General features: G+C 43.9%; 3 protein-coding genes across 3 annotated transcripts; all 3 read left to right on the plus strand.

Annotated features, from left to right (window-relative positions):
• Positions 1 to 2,891: 2,891 nt before the first annotated feature.
• Positions 2,892 to 3,206, plus strand: PHALS_12117 (uncharacterized protein; the record flags this gene model as incomplete). The annotated part of the gene is made up of 1 exon (XM_024727600.1): positions 2,892 to 3,206. One exon carries the CDS (start codon positions 2,892 to 2,894, stop codon positions 3,204 to 3,206), a length of 315 nt encoding a protein of 104 aa, XP_024578161.1.
• A 2-nt stretch (positions 3,207 to 3,208) lies between these two features.
• On the plus strand, positions 3,209 to 4,361 carry PHALS_14566 (Reverse transcriptase, RNA-dependent DNA polymerase). Its single transcript, XM_036407495.1, has one exon. The coding sequence runs from the start codon at positions 3,685 to 3,687 to the stop codon at positions 3,934 to 3,936; it is 252 nt and encodes an 83-aa protein (XP_036263192.1). The 5' UTR covers positions 3,209 to 3,684; the 3' UTR covers positions 3,937 to 4,361.
• A 733-nt stretch (positions 4,362 to 5,094) lies between these two features.
• PHALS_12118 (uncharacterized protein) lies at positions 5,095 to 7,032 on the plus strand (the record flags this gene model as incomplete). The annotated part of the gene is made up of 1 exon (XM_024727602.1): positions 5,095 to 7,032. One exon carries the CDS (start codon positions 5,095 to 5,097, stop codon positions 7,030 to 7,032), a length of 1,938 nt encoding a protein of 645 aa, XP_024578163.1.
• Between the last annotated feature and the right edge of the window lie 10,067 nt (positions 7,033 to 17,099).

A 17,099-nucleotide genomic window follows, 5' to 3' on the forward strand; every position in this document is an offset into this window, starting at 1 on the left:
CTCGCAATTTGCATGTTACAGAGAATGATGGTCGCAGAAGTTTCTTGAACTTTCATAATTTTGCCAGGTCTTTAGAACGGGCTCTCGACTTATTAGCTGGAAGACTTTTGACTCAATAGACCATCGCAGCAAAGCACAAGTTTCTCTTTAAAGGTTATGGAGCCAAACACTTCAAACCCGAACGAGATACTCACGGACAACAACTGCTTCATGTTGGAGGTAAATGCCCACATGTCGCTAAAATGAAGCCAGAAGATGCCCAGTTGAGTGAATGAAAAGTTGCTGAGATGAAAGCGCTGGCTGAGGTGGCACGAATGCTGAGCCCATCGTATCAGTCAACAATTTGGAGCTCAGGTTCTACTTTGGAAGCGTGGGAGATTCTACGTACATTCTTGAAAAAGCAGAGTCAGCACAAATGGTATAGCTGCGCACGCAACTCTACACGAATTTTCGCTTCATGCGGAAGGTGTTGAAGTAGCGCCGCGTAATAAGAGCTGGACTAGCCAACTGACTCGACAAATGATGACTGGGATCCGCAAATCACGTTTGGCAAGATCTGATTGGGAGATAATGGAGTGAGTGCTGGATGTGATTACATCACATCCAAAACTCCCCCGCCCTGTCGGTGCGTCTCGAGGGCTGCTGCTGATTTCTTTGCTTGCTTGCTGGGTGAATTTCAAGACAAGTTTTTGAAAAAGATGGATATGCACATGCTTGGGCGAAAAAAACATCAGATTGTTGCCAGTGATCTATTGAATGATTATTCGGCAGACGTCCAGCGTTTGTCAAGTACGATTATTCCTTTCCTCGCTCCTCCCGCAGATGAACTAGAAGGGCGCACCGGAAGGTAGTTACGGACATGTAGGAAGGGTAGATTGTGTAGCTGCTAACGAATTCACTTCGGCATTTGCCTTCCGCTACTTAACAGCAGGTCATATGATGGAGCACATCACTCACTTTGTTGACCTATGCTCTCAGCTAGTGGCGGTGGGAGAAGGGCTGTCAGACGATAAAAAAATTGTTATTCTGCTTAGTAGCTTGCCCTCGGAGAACGACGTCATGATAAGAATCATCGAGCCGCGAGACGGCGTCATGTTATCGGATGCAAAGGAATTGCTTCGACGTGAGCGTGAAGGCAGTGAGTACGAGGTAAGCGTGAAGGCAAGGAGGGGTGTCTTCCGGGCAAGGACGCACAGAAGTGATGGCCGTGGCAATCGACGAGGTGGTATTAAATGTCGTGGTAATGGTGGACACCGTGGCTTTGCGAGTCGGAAGAATGGCGAAGAAACAATGAGGGGCCAAGTGGGTTCCAGATGAATGTTTCTTGTGTAAACGGTTCGGTCACAAGAAGTTGTCGTGCCCTCAACGGAAGAGCGAAGTCACAACGATTTGTATTCTCAGCAATAAGTGGAACCGCTGATGGGGAAACTGTATGCCTTTAGATAGTGGTGCAAGTTCTCAATTTCTTATCGTATCGCACTCTGGCTTAACAAATCAAAATCACTGTAGCCATGGGACAACGACTTAAATTTGTTGGCGCTGGTGTCGTCAGGTTCCGTTTGGTCGGAGGTACCAGTGTCACACTGACGGATGTGCTGCATGTGCGCAGCTTGACCGCAAATTGGTGTCTATATTTGATGTCATGGCAAAGAAATGGTGGTGCAGCTCCAAACTGACCATGCTTCACTCAGACTCAACAGTAATATTATAGCTCATTTTTCGTGTCGGCAAGTTTTTTCCCGGGTCAATTACGCAAGAACTCGTCGATAAAGTGAATTTCGCGATAGGAAGCCAGTGGTGACGGTAGCACTTGATTTTTCACGCTCGTCATGGACATGTAGACCTCTCCAAGATTAACGCGATTATCAAGACCTGTAAAGGTATCAAGAGCGTGAAGGGCTCAATTAATGGTGTCTGTAAAGAATGTATACGAGGAAAAATCTCAACTTAAGCGTTCGTCTGGCAGTCGAAAACGGCAGTCGGGAAGTTAAGTCAAAATCACACGTGCATTCGAGATTGTTCATAGTGATGTTATGGCAACGACCAAGCAATTGAATGGTAGAGCCCAGTACATGGTCACATTTATCGATGACCTCACGCGCTTTCCATGTGTATCTCAATTTGAGCAAGGCATTGGTACTAGACAGTTTTAAGGAGTACAGCGAGTGAGTGAAAAATCAGTATGTGAGAAGGGTCAAGTGCTTTCGGAGCGACAATGGTGGAAAATACCATCCAATTTGTTTTGCGCACGATCAAGTATTGCACATCAGATCAGTGTACCGTATTCTCCCTAGCAAAACAGGCTCACCGAACGGGTAAACCAGACACTAATGGAGATGACACGCTTGATGCTTCACGCGAGGCATATTAAACGTCAATGGTAGGTAGAAGCAACGATGACAGCAGTGTATATCATCAACAAGATCCCAAACTCTGCTTGGCCTCGCATGAGACCATTACAGCGTTGACAAGAGTACAGCCTACACTGAAGTATTCTCGGATTGTTGGGTCGCGCGGATTTGTACATGTCGACAAAGCCAAGAGGTCTAAACTGGATGCGAAGGCTTACCGATATTTGTTTTTTGGTACGCAGAAGGACCAAAAGCCTATCGAATTCGGGACTACGATGCTAAGCGCCTGTCACAACTGGTACCATTTAGCTGAACGAGCAAATGCCATTCATGTACGTGAAAATGGATCTGTGCCAAAAGAATATCAAGTAACGCGACCAGAGAAGAGTTTGATGAAGGGTAAGCACCACCGAATGTTCCAGTTCAAGACTGTGTAGAAGACGTGTAGATTGAAGCCATTACTGGCAATGACAAGGCAGAATACATGGAGTTGAACTCACCGAACCTGGAACGTTTATTTATTTCGAGTGAACTGCAATCATGGTGCCGGAACGGGGGAGTCCAGACACTTCTTACCGTATTCGAAGTGAACTCTTGTTCAGAGATGGCGAAATTCGATGCAGAACGCCTACCCACTCTTCCAACTGTACTCCACCGCAACATAGCGTGCGTGTGACATATCCATCTGACATAGATTTGACAAATATTCAGCGTGTATCGAGCCCACCAGGTGCAATTGCGGCAACACAGCAATTGTGTGGTGGTGATCTTCTCGTATTTGGTGCGCTCAAAGCGGCTCATATACGCCCCACCACAAAAAAAAATGCTGCCAAGTTTGGACGTTGTGAGGAGTGAAGGTGGATTTTACTACTCACCAATGGCTCAGATGCAAACGACAACGCACAAGTGGATCACTTCTCACTGATAGCGAAGCTGATAGTAAGCAATTACGTTTGGGTAGTTACGAAATTGTACTATCCGCAATGGAAGTGCCTCGTAGCTATCAGGAGGCAAGGGCCTCGCCAAAAGCGAAAAGCTGGAAGGAAGCTGTTCTCCCGAGAAATCCGATCACACGTCCGATCTACTGATGCGACCGCGAGAAGCAAAAAATCTCGGCTGCAATTAGGTAAATTTTCTTAAACATGACAAGAATGGCAATGTGAAGCGTTACAAGGCAAGGCTTGTTGCACTTAAATACCTGCAGTCTCAAGGTGTCGACTACACTCACACATACTCCCCTGTAACGAGTATGAACACTATACGTGTATGTCAGCGGTGTGCCACCAACGTCAACTTTTAATTCGCCAATTTTACATCAAATTCGCCTTCATCAATGGCGATCCCGAATATGTGTCTGGAACTGCCAGAAAAAGTTTATGTACCTGCTTGTATGGTCTGCCAACTCCGACGGAACTTCAATGGGCTCGAACAAGCTGCAGCAGTATGGTTTAAAGCCATTTTTGCTGACTTAACGGAGCTCGGAATCTCACAGCATCGAGCATATCCGTATTTAAATTCATCCGCCATGATCGAAGTTGACGACCACGCATCTCTGGTATTTTTAGTTCTCTATGTGGATGACTAACTTTCGGTGAAAGACTGAAATGAAGGTACAAGCAGTGCACATTGCGCATGCTCCACATTCAACGGAGAAATCGCTTAGAGATGCTATCATTGGTGTGCTGCAATTAGGGCCCTGCGCTACTTAACATTGGAATCCGAGCTCTAGCGATGATAATTGGGGAGGAGATCAAGCTACGCGTCGTTCAACTTCTGGTGTTCTGGTATTGAATGTGAAGCTCCACTTTGTACAAGAGCCAAACTGCAGCGGCGTTTGTGCGACCGGTATACAAATACGTTGGGCCTATGAAAGGTTCTTTTCAACAAGCTTTGTCGCGATTATTGCTCAAGAAACAGCTTTCATGTCATACGGATGTTCGTACTAACAGAATATAATAACAAACTATGTCTAAGCCTATGACAGGCGAGTAAGATGTAAAATTATTAACCACAATCGTCTGCAATAACCTCAGTGCGACGACGCGAGCTTCAAAGTAAGTCATGCTACCATTTTCATTGAGCTTAAGCGCAAACACTCATTTATATCGAATGACTGTACCATCCGAACGCCGAGCAAAATCTCATAAATTTGTGCAAAACGTGGGAGCGTTGCTCCGTGTTGTGGTCAAGTACGTAAAGTTTTTGTAAAAATGATAGTCGAACATGTATCTAGTTCGCGGGAAACATGATGGCCCATCAGACTTAGAGCATCGGCAGCCATCGTGTTAATCTCAGAGTTTGTACTTTCTCTGAGGCAAGAAAGAACTGGTCGCTTCCACACGCGGCTGCTCGAACTTGCAGAATATCGCATCAACCCACTATCATATTCCTCATATACAAAATTTAATTTTTTTTAACGAATAAAACGTATGTACGATACATTTATGTACTAAATCTTGACTGATATTAAGAGAGATACAACATCAATAGATATGTGCTTCAATTATTTGTCGTCGTGCGCGACCAAAGCAGCATGTGTTGGCTTCTAAATGGCTGTGATAGTACCAGCTTTGTTTCTGTTCATAAATGTGTTCAAAAATTTTCAGCCAAGGTTGGATGTCCCGAGAGCCGGATAAACCAGATTTTTTTTGTGATGATAAAAACAAATACATAAGGCTACGTCTGCCTGACCCAGTCATTTGTCACTTGGTTTGCGGTATATCGTTTCCCAATTTTCCTGGTGATGTTCGTGCCGATCCTTTCAACTTTATTACTGCTTGATGTCAGTGTATCTTCCACGTCTAATTCGAGTACAGTCCAGCATGAAGACCCAATCGTGTTCGTACGTCACTTGAATGGTTCGCTGCCTTCTGCAAATAGTAGCTTGACCGTTGATGAAGGAGAATTGGAGAGTTACGATGACAGTGCGCAAGACAATATCAGACCAGATGAAAGTGATGGGGAGATAAGAATATTTTCTTTCATCAAGAATTGGATCTCGCCGCATCCATACAGCAAGTTGGTACATGTTAACGATGGCGATCCACTCATGGATGCAGTAAGAAAGGCGGGTATACTGTTATCGAAAAAGAAACTCCGTAAAAGAGAAGAAGAGTGGCTATCGAACACGTACATCAAGATGCTTCACGAGGCAAGTAAGGGAGATTCGAGACCATTTGCTGATGTGTCCTTCTCCATTTTGCTTATAACCCCTACGACAAGCCAATTGACACAGAATCGATTTCTCGAATCTAAAACAAAGATTTCAGCAATATTTGAACTTTTGATGCTGCAAGTACAAGACGAATCTCTTAAAGGATTCTTCAGTTTACATCTACAGAATCCGTTGCTGTCTTATGCCACCAAAATGTACGAGATAAATGGCGATTCAGAATTCCGACTATCAGTTGCAGACGACTTAACTAACCTTCTTACAGCTAAACGAAACGGAGGGTCTTTGATAACTTGGTTGGGAACGTGTGAGTGTGATACCAGTAACATTAATTCTCTCATACAGGGTTTATCGCGACATCCTACTACCCTCAACCTAGCGTATCGCTTACATGCGTTGCGATCCAGCAGTTTTATTGAGCTCTTCGGTCTTATTTCCAGTTATCCATTTCGTGATATAAATCCGGTCCTTGATTATGTCGCTTATGTTCGATTCAACTTCATTGAGCACGAGGCAAAGAGTTCTGCTGTTGTGGTGCCTAATTTACATAAGTTTCTGAAATCTCGTGGATATAAAGATGAAGTAAAATTAAAAGTGTTGTTTTCGGAATATTCGGAAAGGATATCGACGAGCGTTAATCAACCTCTATATCATGTGTATACGACTTCCATTTTGAACAAGCTCAACGAGGGTCAAGTGCGTTTGCTGAAAGCAGCGGTGCAGTCTAACTATCATGCTGGTTTGGTCAAAGAGGCCTTGGAAGCATACAGTCAGGTCGCTGAATCTGCCAGGATGCTAGGCGGTCAGGAAATGGAAGATACGATTAAGGCGTTGCTGGATGACGAGAAACTTATGCAACGACTCCAAGAGGTGCTCAAAGACAAGAGAGCAGTGCAATTGCTTCAAGCAAATTCGAACGATGTAATGGATTTAGAACACCTTCCATTGCCTTTGAAAAAAGACGGTGTGGAGATTAAGGAGGAAAATGATGAAGTTGTGACTAATCTCCTCAAGTTGATCACGAACAGGGATACATTGCAACCGCTCAATATGTTTGCGGCGGATAATGAACGTGTGACGAGGCTTACAAATGTTATAGAACGATTCAAATTACTTGATGACATGTTAAGCAGTACGGAACTGGATACGGTGTCAACACTCGAAGCGATTCTCGTCGATCAAGATAAAGTGTCATTTCTCAAAGAGGCAATGAAGGATGACCAGCGTTTGAAGTTATTTAAAGAGGCTTTGGAGGACAAGAAAAAGATCGATGTCTTCAGGAATGGTCTGGGTGATAATAACCTAAGGATGGTGTTTGATCAAGTAATAAAGGATATGAATCAAGTGTTTTCTCTCAGAGTGGCTATCAAAGATGATGATCGTGTGAGGTTCTTTCGAGCGGCTCTGGAGGATAAAAAGCAGGTGGAGGAATTCGTTAACGCATTGAATCAAAAGAAATTGGCGAATATTTTCAGATCGATCCTCAAGGAAGAAAAGCAAGTGTATTGATTTGAAAAAGCTGTTGGTAAAGTTTTTTATGAACCGTTTAAAGAAGCTTTGAGAAGGAGAGACAGAGAGATGCTAGCAGCGGAGATGTTAGAGTATCTCAAGTCACTGGACGAGGTGACAGACCGTAGTATCAATTGATAACATTGTCTTTTCAATTCTCATCTTTTCTATTGACTTTATGAAACCGTTGACAGACACTTATTTGTACCAATAATGTTAGAATATGTAGCTCCATGTCCTTAGATACCCGTTAGTGGGCAAATTAAAAGGCCTCAAAGTCAATTTAAATTGTTAACCTTCCGAAAGAAGAAAAGCGCAACATATTGACGGATTTGTTTAACACGAGATCATGCTTGTAATACTCTCAGAAAACGAATCAAGTTTTAACTTGACAATTACTGTAGCTGCTTAGTAACACAGTGCTTGACCCTTTGCACATTTTGTATAATTAAAATGTACAAAATACACTACAGTAAAATTGTACGAAATTTGTACTTTGGCGTGTCTGTAAGTACATCTGATGGTACTCGGAAAGGAGGAGTCCAAGATACATGTGGGCTGCCAACTGCACGTCACGAAGCAAATTTATATTTTTGCAACATGCTGAGCTTCCTCTCTGCAAGGAGCTTGGAGATTCCGTTGCTCTTGGTAGCACACCAATCTTAGTCGTGGAGAGTCTAAACGCTAAAATATCTGCTTTTGTGACAGTAGACAAGCTCAATAAGCTTTTGTCAATATTTAGATGACATCAGGACTTTAGCGACCAAAAGATTCATAGCGTTAATCGCTCTCCCAGAGGCAATCACTAGCTCAACGAATGCACCGGTGATGCACGTTCAGAGCGCCTAAAGCAGGCACTGCTCGAGGAATGGATGGGTCTCATCGTGAGGCCGCTGATGCTAAGCGCCCAGGCTTTTGAGGGTGAGGATGGGGAAAATTTCAACCTGTAGACTAAAAACACTCTGATGACCATATATTGGCTTAGCTTTGAATGGAGCTACAGCGCGTCTCGCTTGCTCAATCAAGGCTCAGAGACCTCACGCGAGATTGGGTACATGCGTGAAATACCCTAAATAAACGGCGTCTTCGACGTGAGAAAACTTGGTTTGACAGGTGTTGCCGGTGTCCATACCACTAAACCAGGCGTATCGAGTGCGTTCGATGACTTTGTTGTATACACGTCAATGTATACAAGAAATGGCAGGATATGTCCACGAGTTAAAAGATTTGATCGCCACAACGGCGTCTGACTTTCAACCGGAGGCGGTAACGGGTATCCGATGCGAGTGTGACTTGCACCGAGGTCTTTTGCGTCCATCATACCTCCTTCAAGAAAGTATTGGGCGCTGGGATTGATGCGGAGCAAGATGGGGAGCTGGAAAAGTAGGCTCTACGAGCACGCCAGAGGCGATGAACCTCAGCAATGATTATGATAATCATAGAATGCTTTAAGCTGTCGCGCATCTTCGCAATACTTGTAGTATTTTATCTGCGGTAACACAAAGCGTCTGCACCTTGTGTGCTTGCTTTTGGCTGAGGGATATAAAAGGATGGCGTGTCATGCAACAGCGGCGACGAAAACCTAACAAGAAAGCGCTGGTCTTGATAAGCGCAAAATGGTCTATTGAGAAAATACCGCGGGTTATTGAATCTCGTGAAATTCGAATTAAGTGGTGCTGAGTCCTTTCATCAGCAACTCGATTATAGAGGTGGGGATCCATTTCTAGAGGATTTAGATGTTGGATGCCTCGAATTTTGTGATGCCGTGGAAATTCCTGATGGATTAAGAGCGGCGCGAGACAATTCAGCAGCAGATAGCATCGAAAAATTTGTCGAAAAGTATTTAAGATATCAAGTAAAGGTTGACGTATTTGACATTGTGAAACGTTGTCATTATAAACGTGGCTAGATAACCACAATGTTCGACTGGAAGAATGAAATTATATTGATTGCGCCTTTCTCCTGGAAGTGCTATGGTAAGTAATGGAACTATGACGATCGGAAACCAGAAGCGCTTATGGCGCGTGTTCAATGCTGCGATAGCTATTGTGTAGACCCTGTAGATGAGAAAGATGGGTTAAACTTGTCACAAAGTGACGGTACAGCTGAGTTATCACTACCGCGTGACGGGTCTACCGTGCGAAGGAATGAGATTTCACGAGCAAGTGGTGAGAAACATCAGTCAATTGTGAATGAAGCGACCGAGGCAGTCTAAGATTTGTAGTCTTCTTCTGCTCACTACCTCCGGCGGAAACTCTGCTTACTACCTCCGGCGGAAAACCTCATAGCTTTGAAGTAATTAATTCTTAGAAGTATATATAAATATTTGCAAGACGCAAAGATCACCAAACAAGTACGGCTGATTTCAGAGTAGAGGCTGAGCTTGACATTCGCCATAGGTGAATCCGCTACTGAGAACTATTACAAAGCACTGGGGGTGAGGAGAAGGCAAAGCAACAATATTTCAGTTTTCTATAAATCCTTTTGTTCTAAGCTACAAAAACTATTGCGACGTGGCGACAAAAATTCACCATCCGTCTTACTCCCAGATAAGGAGCCCGTCACTTAGTTGACTAGATCTAAGGTGCTTATAAATTGTGAGATTTGGCAATGCCTCTTACAAGGAAGCAGTATGACAACATGTCAGGCCAAAAGCACGAAGCGGGATTGGTAAGACTCAAAGAATGCTTACATTCGGCGCCGACCTTATGTATCAGAAAGGCTAAGGGAAGGTGTCAACTTATGTATGCTCATAATACGCCAAATTCAATTAAGATGTTGGCGCGAAATTCGTTTCTATAAAGAATGTGCTGCTGAACGGCATAATCGGCTTGACATGACAAATGATTATTTTTAGCTACTGAGAGAGATAGCGACATCTCTTTACTGCAGTAAGTCCTCCTATTAAGCATAAATAAAAAACTTATTTTGATGCTATATCTGATCATACAGACTTGGAGATCCACGTATAATACCTTTGTGAGCAGTGCTCGAGTTTTTTTGCTTGAAAATGCTATTTGCCAATGTACATGTGTGACTTTGGCACCAAGGCATCCCATTTTGCGTTTCTTGTGCCGAGAGACATGCAAAAAAATTGGTTGATTGACCGAATCTGCCTTTTAAAGAGACCTTAGGATGTTGTTCGGTCGAGCTAACGACTTTCACAAGCACAGTGCAAACTCAGCTGACATACCATGGTCCCTCATATCTCCTAAAGCGCAGGGTGCTGTAGGTTTGACAAGAGAGGTGACCTTTATAGCTGTGAAGGCAAACCTCATGCATGCCTTGATTCTGAGTCGTCTGTTACGCTTCGACTTTTAGTAAGGTTGTGTTTTACTTCAAGCAGATGCCAGTAGGGTTGTTTGCATCTGAATCGCATCATCTGAATGCTTTGGGCTGAGCTACCCTGTTATTAGCAAGATCTTACTTGCAACAAGTATGTCTTTTTCACGTTTAGGCTGCACTTGATTGGCTTTGAGCCGTTTGTGATCTATTCAGAATGTGCGTTGTTGTGCTCAGCGACGTCATCACCACATCTCTATGGTCAATATTTTTTGCATAGAATTCCTTTGACGTGATGTATAGGATAGATCGGATAATGTTGTGATAAATGCGATTTTGCGTAGCCCCTGCACTGGATTATCGCAGCTACGTCGCCGATAGAACAGGCGATAGGTACAGCGCACCGGTCAGACGCAAATGTGTCGGGCTGATAAAATCAAGGAGACTGAGTAGAACCTACCGCCTGTCGAAGCGCGCCGTCGCACGTCTCACCGCTATATATTATCCCAAATTTTGTTACAGCACAAACGCACAAGACACTCAGCGTGTAGTGGTGTCTCACGATGAGGACCGCAATTTCACAATATTGTACGTGGCATGATACCCCTTTCCGGTGGCAAGATTCGTAAAAGAAGAAATACTGCTCAGTGAGCTACATATATTGGTGACCCAATATGTTATAATGAACTATACTCTCGCTGCATGCGGCGATTTTTATATTTAGCCTGTCGAGCCCGGCAGATTAGGACAGTCCATAAACATATTTTCATTTTCGGTCCCCCAATAGACGCATCCTGTACTACAGAAGTTGCGGTATTTGTGGATCGTCTGAGCAAGATGAATCATCTTGCTGCTGTCAGCATTTGGCCGGTGAGGGTGAATCGGGATGTTCCTCAAGCAAAAGTTTATGCCAACATAGAATATCGGTAGCCATTGTATTGGAAAGATTTTCGCTAAACAGCAAATAATCAAAAGACATTATTCAATGTGCTTGACATTAGATTGAATATATCAACCGCTAGAAGGTGGCCATAGGGAATCCGGGAGACGCATTTTGATAGATATATTTGCTGAGTTACTCGCGCGGCAAAACCGCGGTGCAGGTGTGAGCTGCTCGAAAGTTATTGACCTCGCGCTAAATTTTGCAGTACATGAATTTACAAGCTTTACTCCAATTTTCTTGAATGATTTAAAGAAACATCGGGTGCCTTAGGCATCACCACGATGCGGCATCGATCTTTGGTGCGGGCTGTCGATTAAGATTGACTTACTGATATCAGCCAGGTTTTTGTTTGCGGCAAAATAGATTTCTTTATCCTGACGCGATTGAGCGTCATGCGCAGGGAACGCGATACGTTAGCTGAGAGTTCAGTCGAACAAAACGACACGCCGATACCAAAGGCGAACTCAAAACACAAGATTGAGTTGTGGACTGAAACCTTTTACTGAATGCAAATAACTTCTTACACATGCAGTGTCTGCCGTAAATGAAAATGAGCTGCTACTGCGCTACATCGAGCCGTTCACGGTCGTACCTTAGACGGATTGAGTTGTACGATCAACAGCTTGATAGGAATGCGACCTCATCTAGTGTTCTATGTATATGTATTGCAGCCGTACAATGATCCCGCTATTGTGAGCCAGCTTGACTATTTTTCTTGGCGACAGGCCAATAATTTCTTCTGTAACTTGGCTGGCAACCTTTGCTCAAAAGCAGCAACGCATTTTGAGCTGCCTGCTGGGGTTACTTAGGTCTGGCAGCAAACTACTAAACTCAGACAGCAAACTGATTCATCTCTACCGCAGATTCATGCCGTGACCCTTGAAGAGAGTCCGCGTGCTGCCATAACCGACCGACAGAGCTTGCAAGAGTCAGCCGCTAAAGGGTCGAGCACGGTTCGATAATCATGGATTGGCCAACATTTTCGTAGAATATTTGGCGGTCCAGCGGTTACAGCAGGTCTGCTATCAGTATGGTGGTAAGTAGAATGCTCACTCTTAACTGGAAATACGTGGAGGTTTGAGGTTTCACTTCGGCAAGATTGCCCGAGTCCCGTAACCTGGCGCTCCCTTAAACTTAATCTTCTTTGCTCTGGGACAGGGCCGCTGTCGTAGCGCGCTTCTCAACATTAAGAGGCAGATGACCTTGTGCTGAAACGGACTATTGGCTGGTAGCCATTACAGCTGTCCCATGTTGAAATATCGCATCCTCTATGAGGCGAAGCGGTTTTCAAGCTTCCTCACCTTATTCAGACAATCTTTATCGCTAAATCAGTCAGAACTGGGCCATGAAAATAGCTGACCAACAGAAAACGCTGTCATCTATTTGGTGAACAGTACGCCTGCAATTAGCAGCCGAAGCTGGTGAAATCCGAATCGACTTGAACTTGTTCGCTGTTGCAAAGGTCTTTTCGAGTTCAATGCCATACTCTTGAAAAAAAACCTTTGGTCGCGTGCGCACCTTGTACCGATCGATCTTCGCCACCTGGTTTCTTGTGACGCGAACTACCCATCTGCTGCCGATTGTCTTGCGACCATTCGGCAGCGGCACAGGTGTCCAAATCTTGTTTTAGCGGAGTGATTTTAAGCCGAAAGCAGCTTCATACTTACAGTCATCACCCTGTACATACATCTCATTGAGCAATATGTATTGACTCGGCCTTTTTGCTCCTGGAATGTCTGCTGCCTTTTTGAGTGACTGGTGTTTTTAATACCGCATATTGTCAGGCTTGAAGTCCACATCCGGTATTGGGTGGGTTTGTTGATGCTATCTGGTTTCCAAAAAAAACGTTTCTTGAGCCAACCACTTCTAGTAATTGCGCGTCGCGAAGACAAGAATGCGACCGCGCTCATTTTCTCGACATCAAAACGCTTTCTTATTCTCCGAGTAGCCCAAAAGTCGACATCGAACTGATCCAGCGTCAACCTTAGCACTCTCTTGGAAATTAAACGTACGCGTGATAGCCGAACACCACCAAATTTTTTTCTCAAGTAGTTTTTCTTCCCTAACTTGATTTGGTGACATGCCATGACTGACAGCGCGTTTCGGGTACATATTGCAAAGAAATATTTTAGTTTGTACAGCTTTACTCCAACATGACTTCAGTAAATAGCGTGTTCCATGTAGCTTAGGCATGCACGGGGGCGTAAGTTTCTGTAATGTACATTGTTTGCAAAGAACGTAAGCGTTCCTCCAGAAGTGTAGTTACCATAACTGTGTTTTCACACACTTGTTTCCTTTTTCGGTGCAACAAAGTAAACAAACTTGTTGACTACCTAAGACTAGCTCCTCAACAAAAGTATGACACAATATTGTTTTTTTTGATAAACGTGACGAATTATCGTTTCCCAGCTAAGGTAGGTGTCAGCATCATACCGCATACGTCGCTGTAAATAATTTAAGTACTTGCTTGGCATAACTTGGTGAGGACCATATAAAACCCCTCGAGCCTGCTTGCCTAGCGCGCACCCATTCCATAACTCTCACCAGACCACTACGCAAGGTTTCATACTAGTGTCACAGCCCTTAGTCAAAATGGTGGATGAATCACCATAGCCGATGTGACCAAGTCGAAAGTACCAGAGGTAAGATGTAGTGATCCCACGGCATCTCAACAATTGTCACGTTAGTCTCGTCAACGAAAACAAGCTTCACACACAGCTTGAACATTCTTTGCCTTCTCCATACACCAGATTTCCCGAGAAGACCATTTGGTTCAGCAAAGCATCTGTCTCACTCAAAAGTAACCTGGAACAACATCCCCGGTGAAACGTCCGACTGACAAGAAATTGCACAAAAGTTTCGGGAGGCGCCACACCGTTGTCAATGCGCCCTGCTTCATCCAGGGTAGACACCATCGACATCACGATATCGCTCCTTTCAGCCGCTTGGAGAACGCCTTCGTCCGCGAGGAGCAAGTTGACCGGTTCAAGCGACTGGTCATTCTTCATGTACACTCTCGAATATGTCATTTGTTGCTCCTTACCAGGGATAACCAGCCAAACGCAACTAAACTCGGCCACACACGCAATACATCCAGCCAAAAATAGGTAGTCACCTGACTCTATACAATGTTCACGCGTTGTGGCTTTTATTTCGCTCGGCATTTTCAGATTCGAGCTGGGCACTTTGCGATTCAATGCCATTGGTCCTCTCAGTGGTGGCAAGCGCTTCTAGACTTCACTGGTGCTTGTCGCCCCTTGAGCCGTCCGTTCTCATTACTTGGACTTGGCCGTGCTTGGCTCCATCGACGCCGCTACCTTGCTTCTTGTGCTTCAAATCTTCATGTAATAGTAGATGCATCGCGTTAGGTAGTCGGGTCTTAACTTCAATGCCGTGATAAGAAACGCGTACGACTCGCTAAGACTGACAAGAGATCGGGTGACTAAGTCGGTCTCACTGATATGAGGTTTCACTGCGTCAAGCTGCGTCTTGTTCTTGTTACGTATTCCATTATATTCTTTCATCAAAATAGTAAGCGACGACAAAGAAAGAGCTTGTTCAGTTTTCTTCTCGAAATTTTCGACTAGCCGCGCCCATGCACCTTGCACACCTTTAGCCTATTTAACAAATGGTAGCTGCGAGTCTTTTATCAGAAGAAAGATGATGATCATTACCTTGCAAGACTTGCGTTGTAGGTTTGGTTCCCCAGATCGGAAATCACCTTGATATCCCGCACACTACTTCCTACAAGCCACGATCTTCTAGCACCATCTGCATCTTGAACTACCACGTGTGGATTATCGTTCCGTATCAAGCTTATTTGTGCGGCTGGGTGCGATGGAATCATTGGCGAGGGCGAAGTCGTTGTCAGAGGCAGGGAAGTCGAGGCTTGAGCTCATAATCTAATAAAAATTCGAAGTGAGTTACTGTTTGAGAATATGCGTAGTAACATGTTAAAGGTCCTTAAATCGCCTGCTTGTGCCTTTTTTAAGTCAGTCTCTGTTCGTAGAAATATTTACCAAATATACTTTTGGGCTATTACTGAGATGTATGACACCATTAGATATAACAACTGAATATTGCCTGGCGTCTACTTACTTTTCTTGAAACGTAAGTGCGGCTGCCGTCGAGACATCTTCTTGCCAACAAACATCCCTCGAGAATATTCAACAATTATCATCGTACAAAAATGAAATTTGATGTACTTTACCGTTTCCAATCGCGATTTTTCACTATGGTACTATTGAGGTCAATACTATACTTTATACGCAATCATTGAAGTTGAAATTAGAACATTTAATATCATGTTTTAAAGTGAAAATGTGAAGATATGCTCCTCGTTTTATATACTTAGCGTGGTATCTTTCTATTTTCCCTTTATAACAGCTTTAATTTTATTGAAAAGTCGCGACTTATGACTCTAAGAAGTGCATTTATAATAAAAATGAAAAATTCAAACATCAAAGCTCCAAGTCGGAACTTCTCAATTTGCAATGGAGGAGTACGTCAACACAAAAGGTTACCGTAGCAGTTTTCCAGAATTCATTGTTTTAAATTAAAGAAGTCAAAGATGTTTACCATAGGAGCATGATACAGTAGAACCTGTCTAAATTAAACCTGTGTAATTTAAAACCCTTGATAAATTGAACAAAAGATATGGATCCATGTTCTGCACCATACTTATGCTACCCTCCTTTATTTAAAACCCTCTCTAAATTAAACACTGTCTTCCAGTCACAACGCAGGCATCACATTTTCCTCATACAGCATGTGGCGAAATATGTTTTATGCACAGTTAAATATTTACCCGCGATTATATAATTGGTCTTATTTTACTTCTTGTGTCTACTTTTTATGCAGTTCTGGATGCCTCCCGACAGCTTCGCAATTCGACCTCTGGGAGGCAGCAACTCGAATTCAAGCGAAACATGTAGTGTCAGTACAAGTACATTCTTCAGCATTATACATGAAAATGTCTCTGTCTCACTACCACTATAATCTTGCTTAGCATAGGTTTCACGGAACGAGGTTGCCGTGGGCTTTGCACAAGAGAATTCTGATTATCTGAGCCCCATTAACAGACACATAAGTCTTAAAAAATTGTGCTCCTACCTGGTTCAAGAGGTACAGCTTCGTTTACGTTCCATCTTGCGGACTTTTGTCAACCACAAGAATTCAGTCTTCGGATACACCACCCGCGCTTAGTGCAGCAGCTCAGGGGAAATCCGTACTCGTCATATGAGATGCACCTAGGGTACCGAAAGCAGGCAAAAGTGACGATGAGTTTCAAACTCTGTCGCGCACCATCTGAGGAAGTAAGCCACCTTTCCTGCTTTAAGGCCAAGCAAGCCACCATTTCAATCTGACTTTGCGAAGTACAAGCACGAGTCAGACGTCCAGGTGACAGCTCATCAGCATAAGTTTCAGTTTTTACAGCCCTGCTCGTCTCATCCTCATCGGGCTCAAAGTAATCAGGAACAAGACGATTGACCACTTCATGCGTGGCTTCGTTTCTAAGAAGTGCGATCCCGACCACTGCATCTACATGAAACGTAATCACCACGACTGATCCTTGTTGCGCTCTGCGTTGACGACTTAATTCTTGCCGGCAATAGTGTTAAGGTACTTCAAGAAACTAAGCATGCACTTAACGCCCCGTTCTAAACGGCCTTCAGTATTTTTGAGATTGATTCTGGGGCAAGCCGTGACCAAGGGCACAGAGACAATGCGACAGATCAAGATCACGTCCGATCCTTGAAGAGATTCAAGATGAAAGTTAGAAAACCTGCAAAGACGCCACGTGGCCTCAAGCTGATCAGCCTCATGTGTAAAGGTAGCTGCA

The sequence above is a fragment of the Plasmopara halstedii genome (assembly GCF_900000015.1).
Source record: "Plasmopara halstedii genome assembly, contig: Scaffold_614, whole genome shotgun sequence".
NCBI classification, from domain to species: domain Eukaryota; phylum Oomycota; class Peronosporomycetes; order Peronosporales; family Peronosporaceae; genus Plasmopara; species Plasmopara halstedii.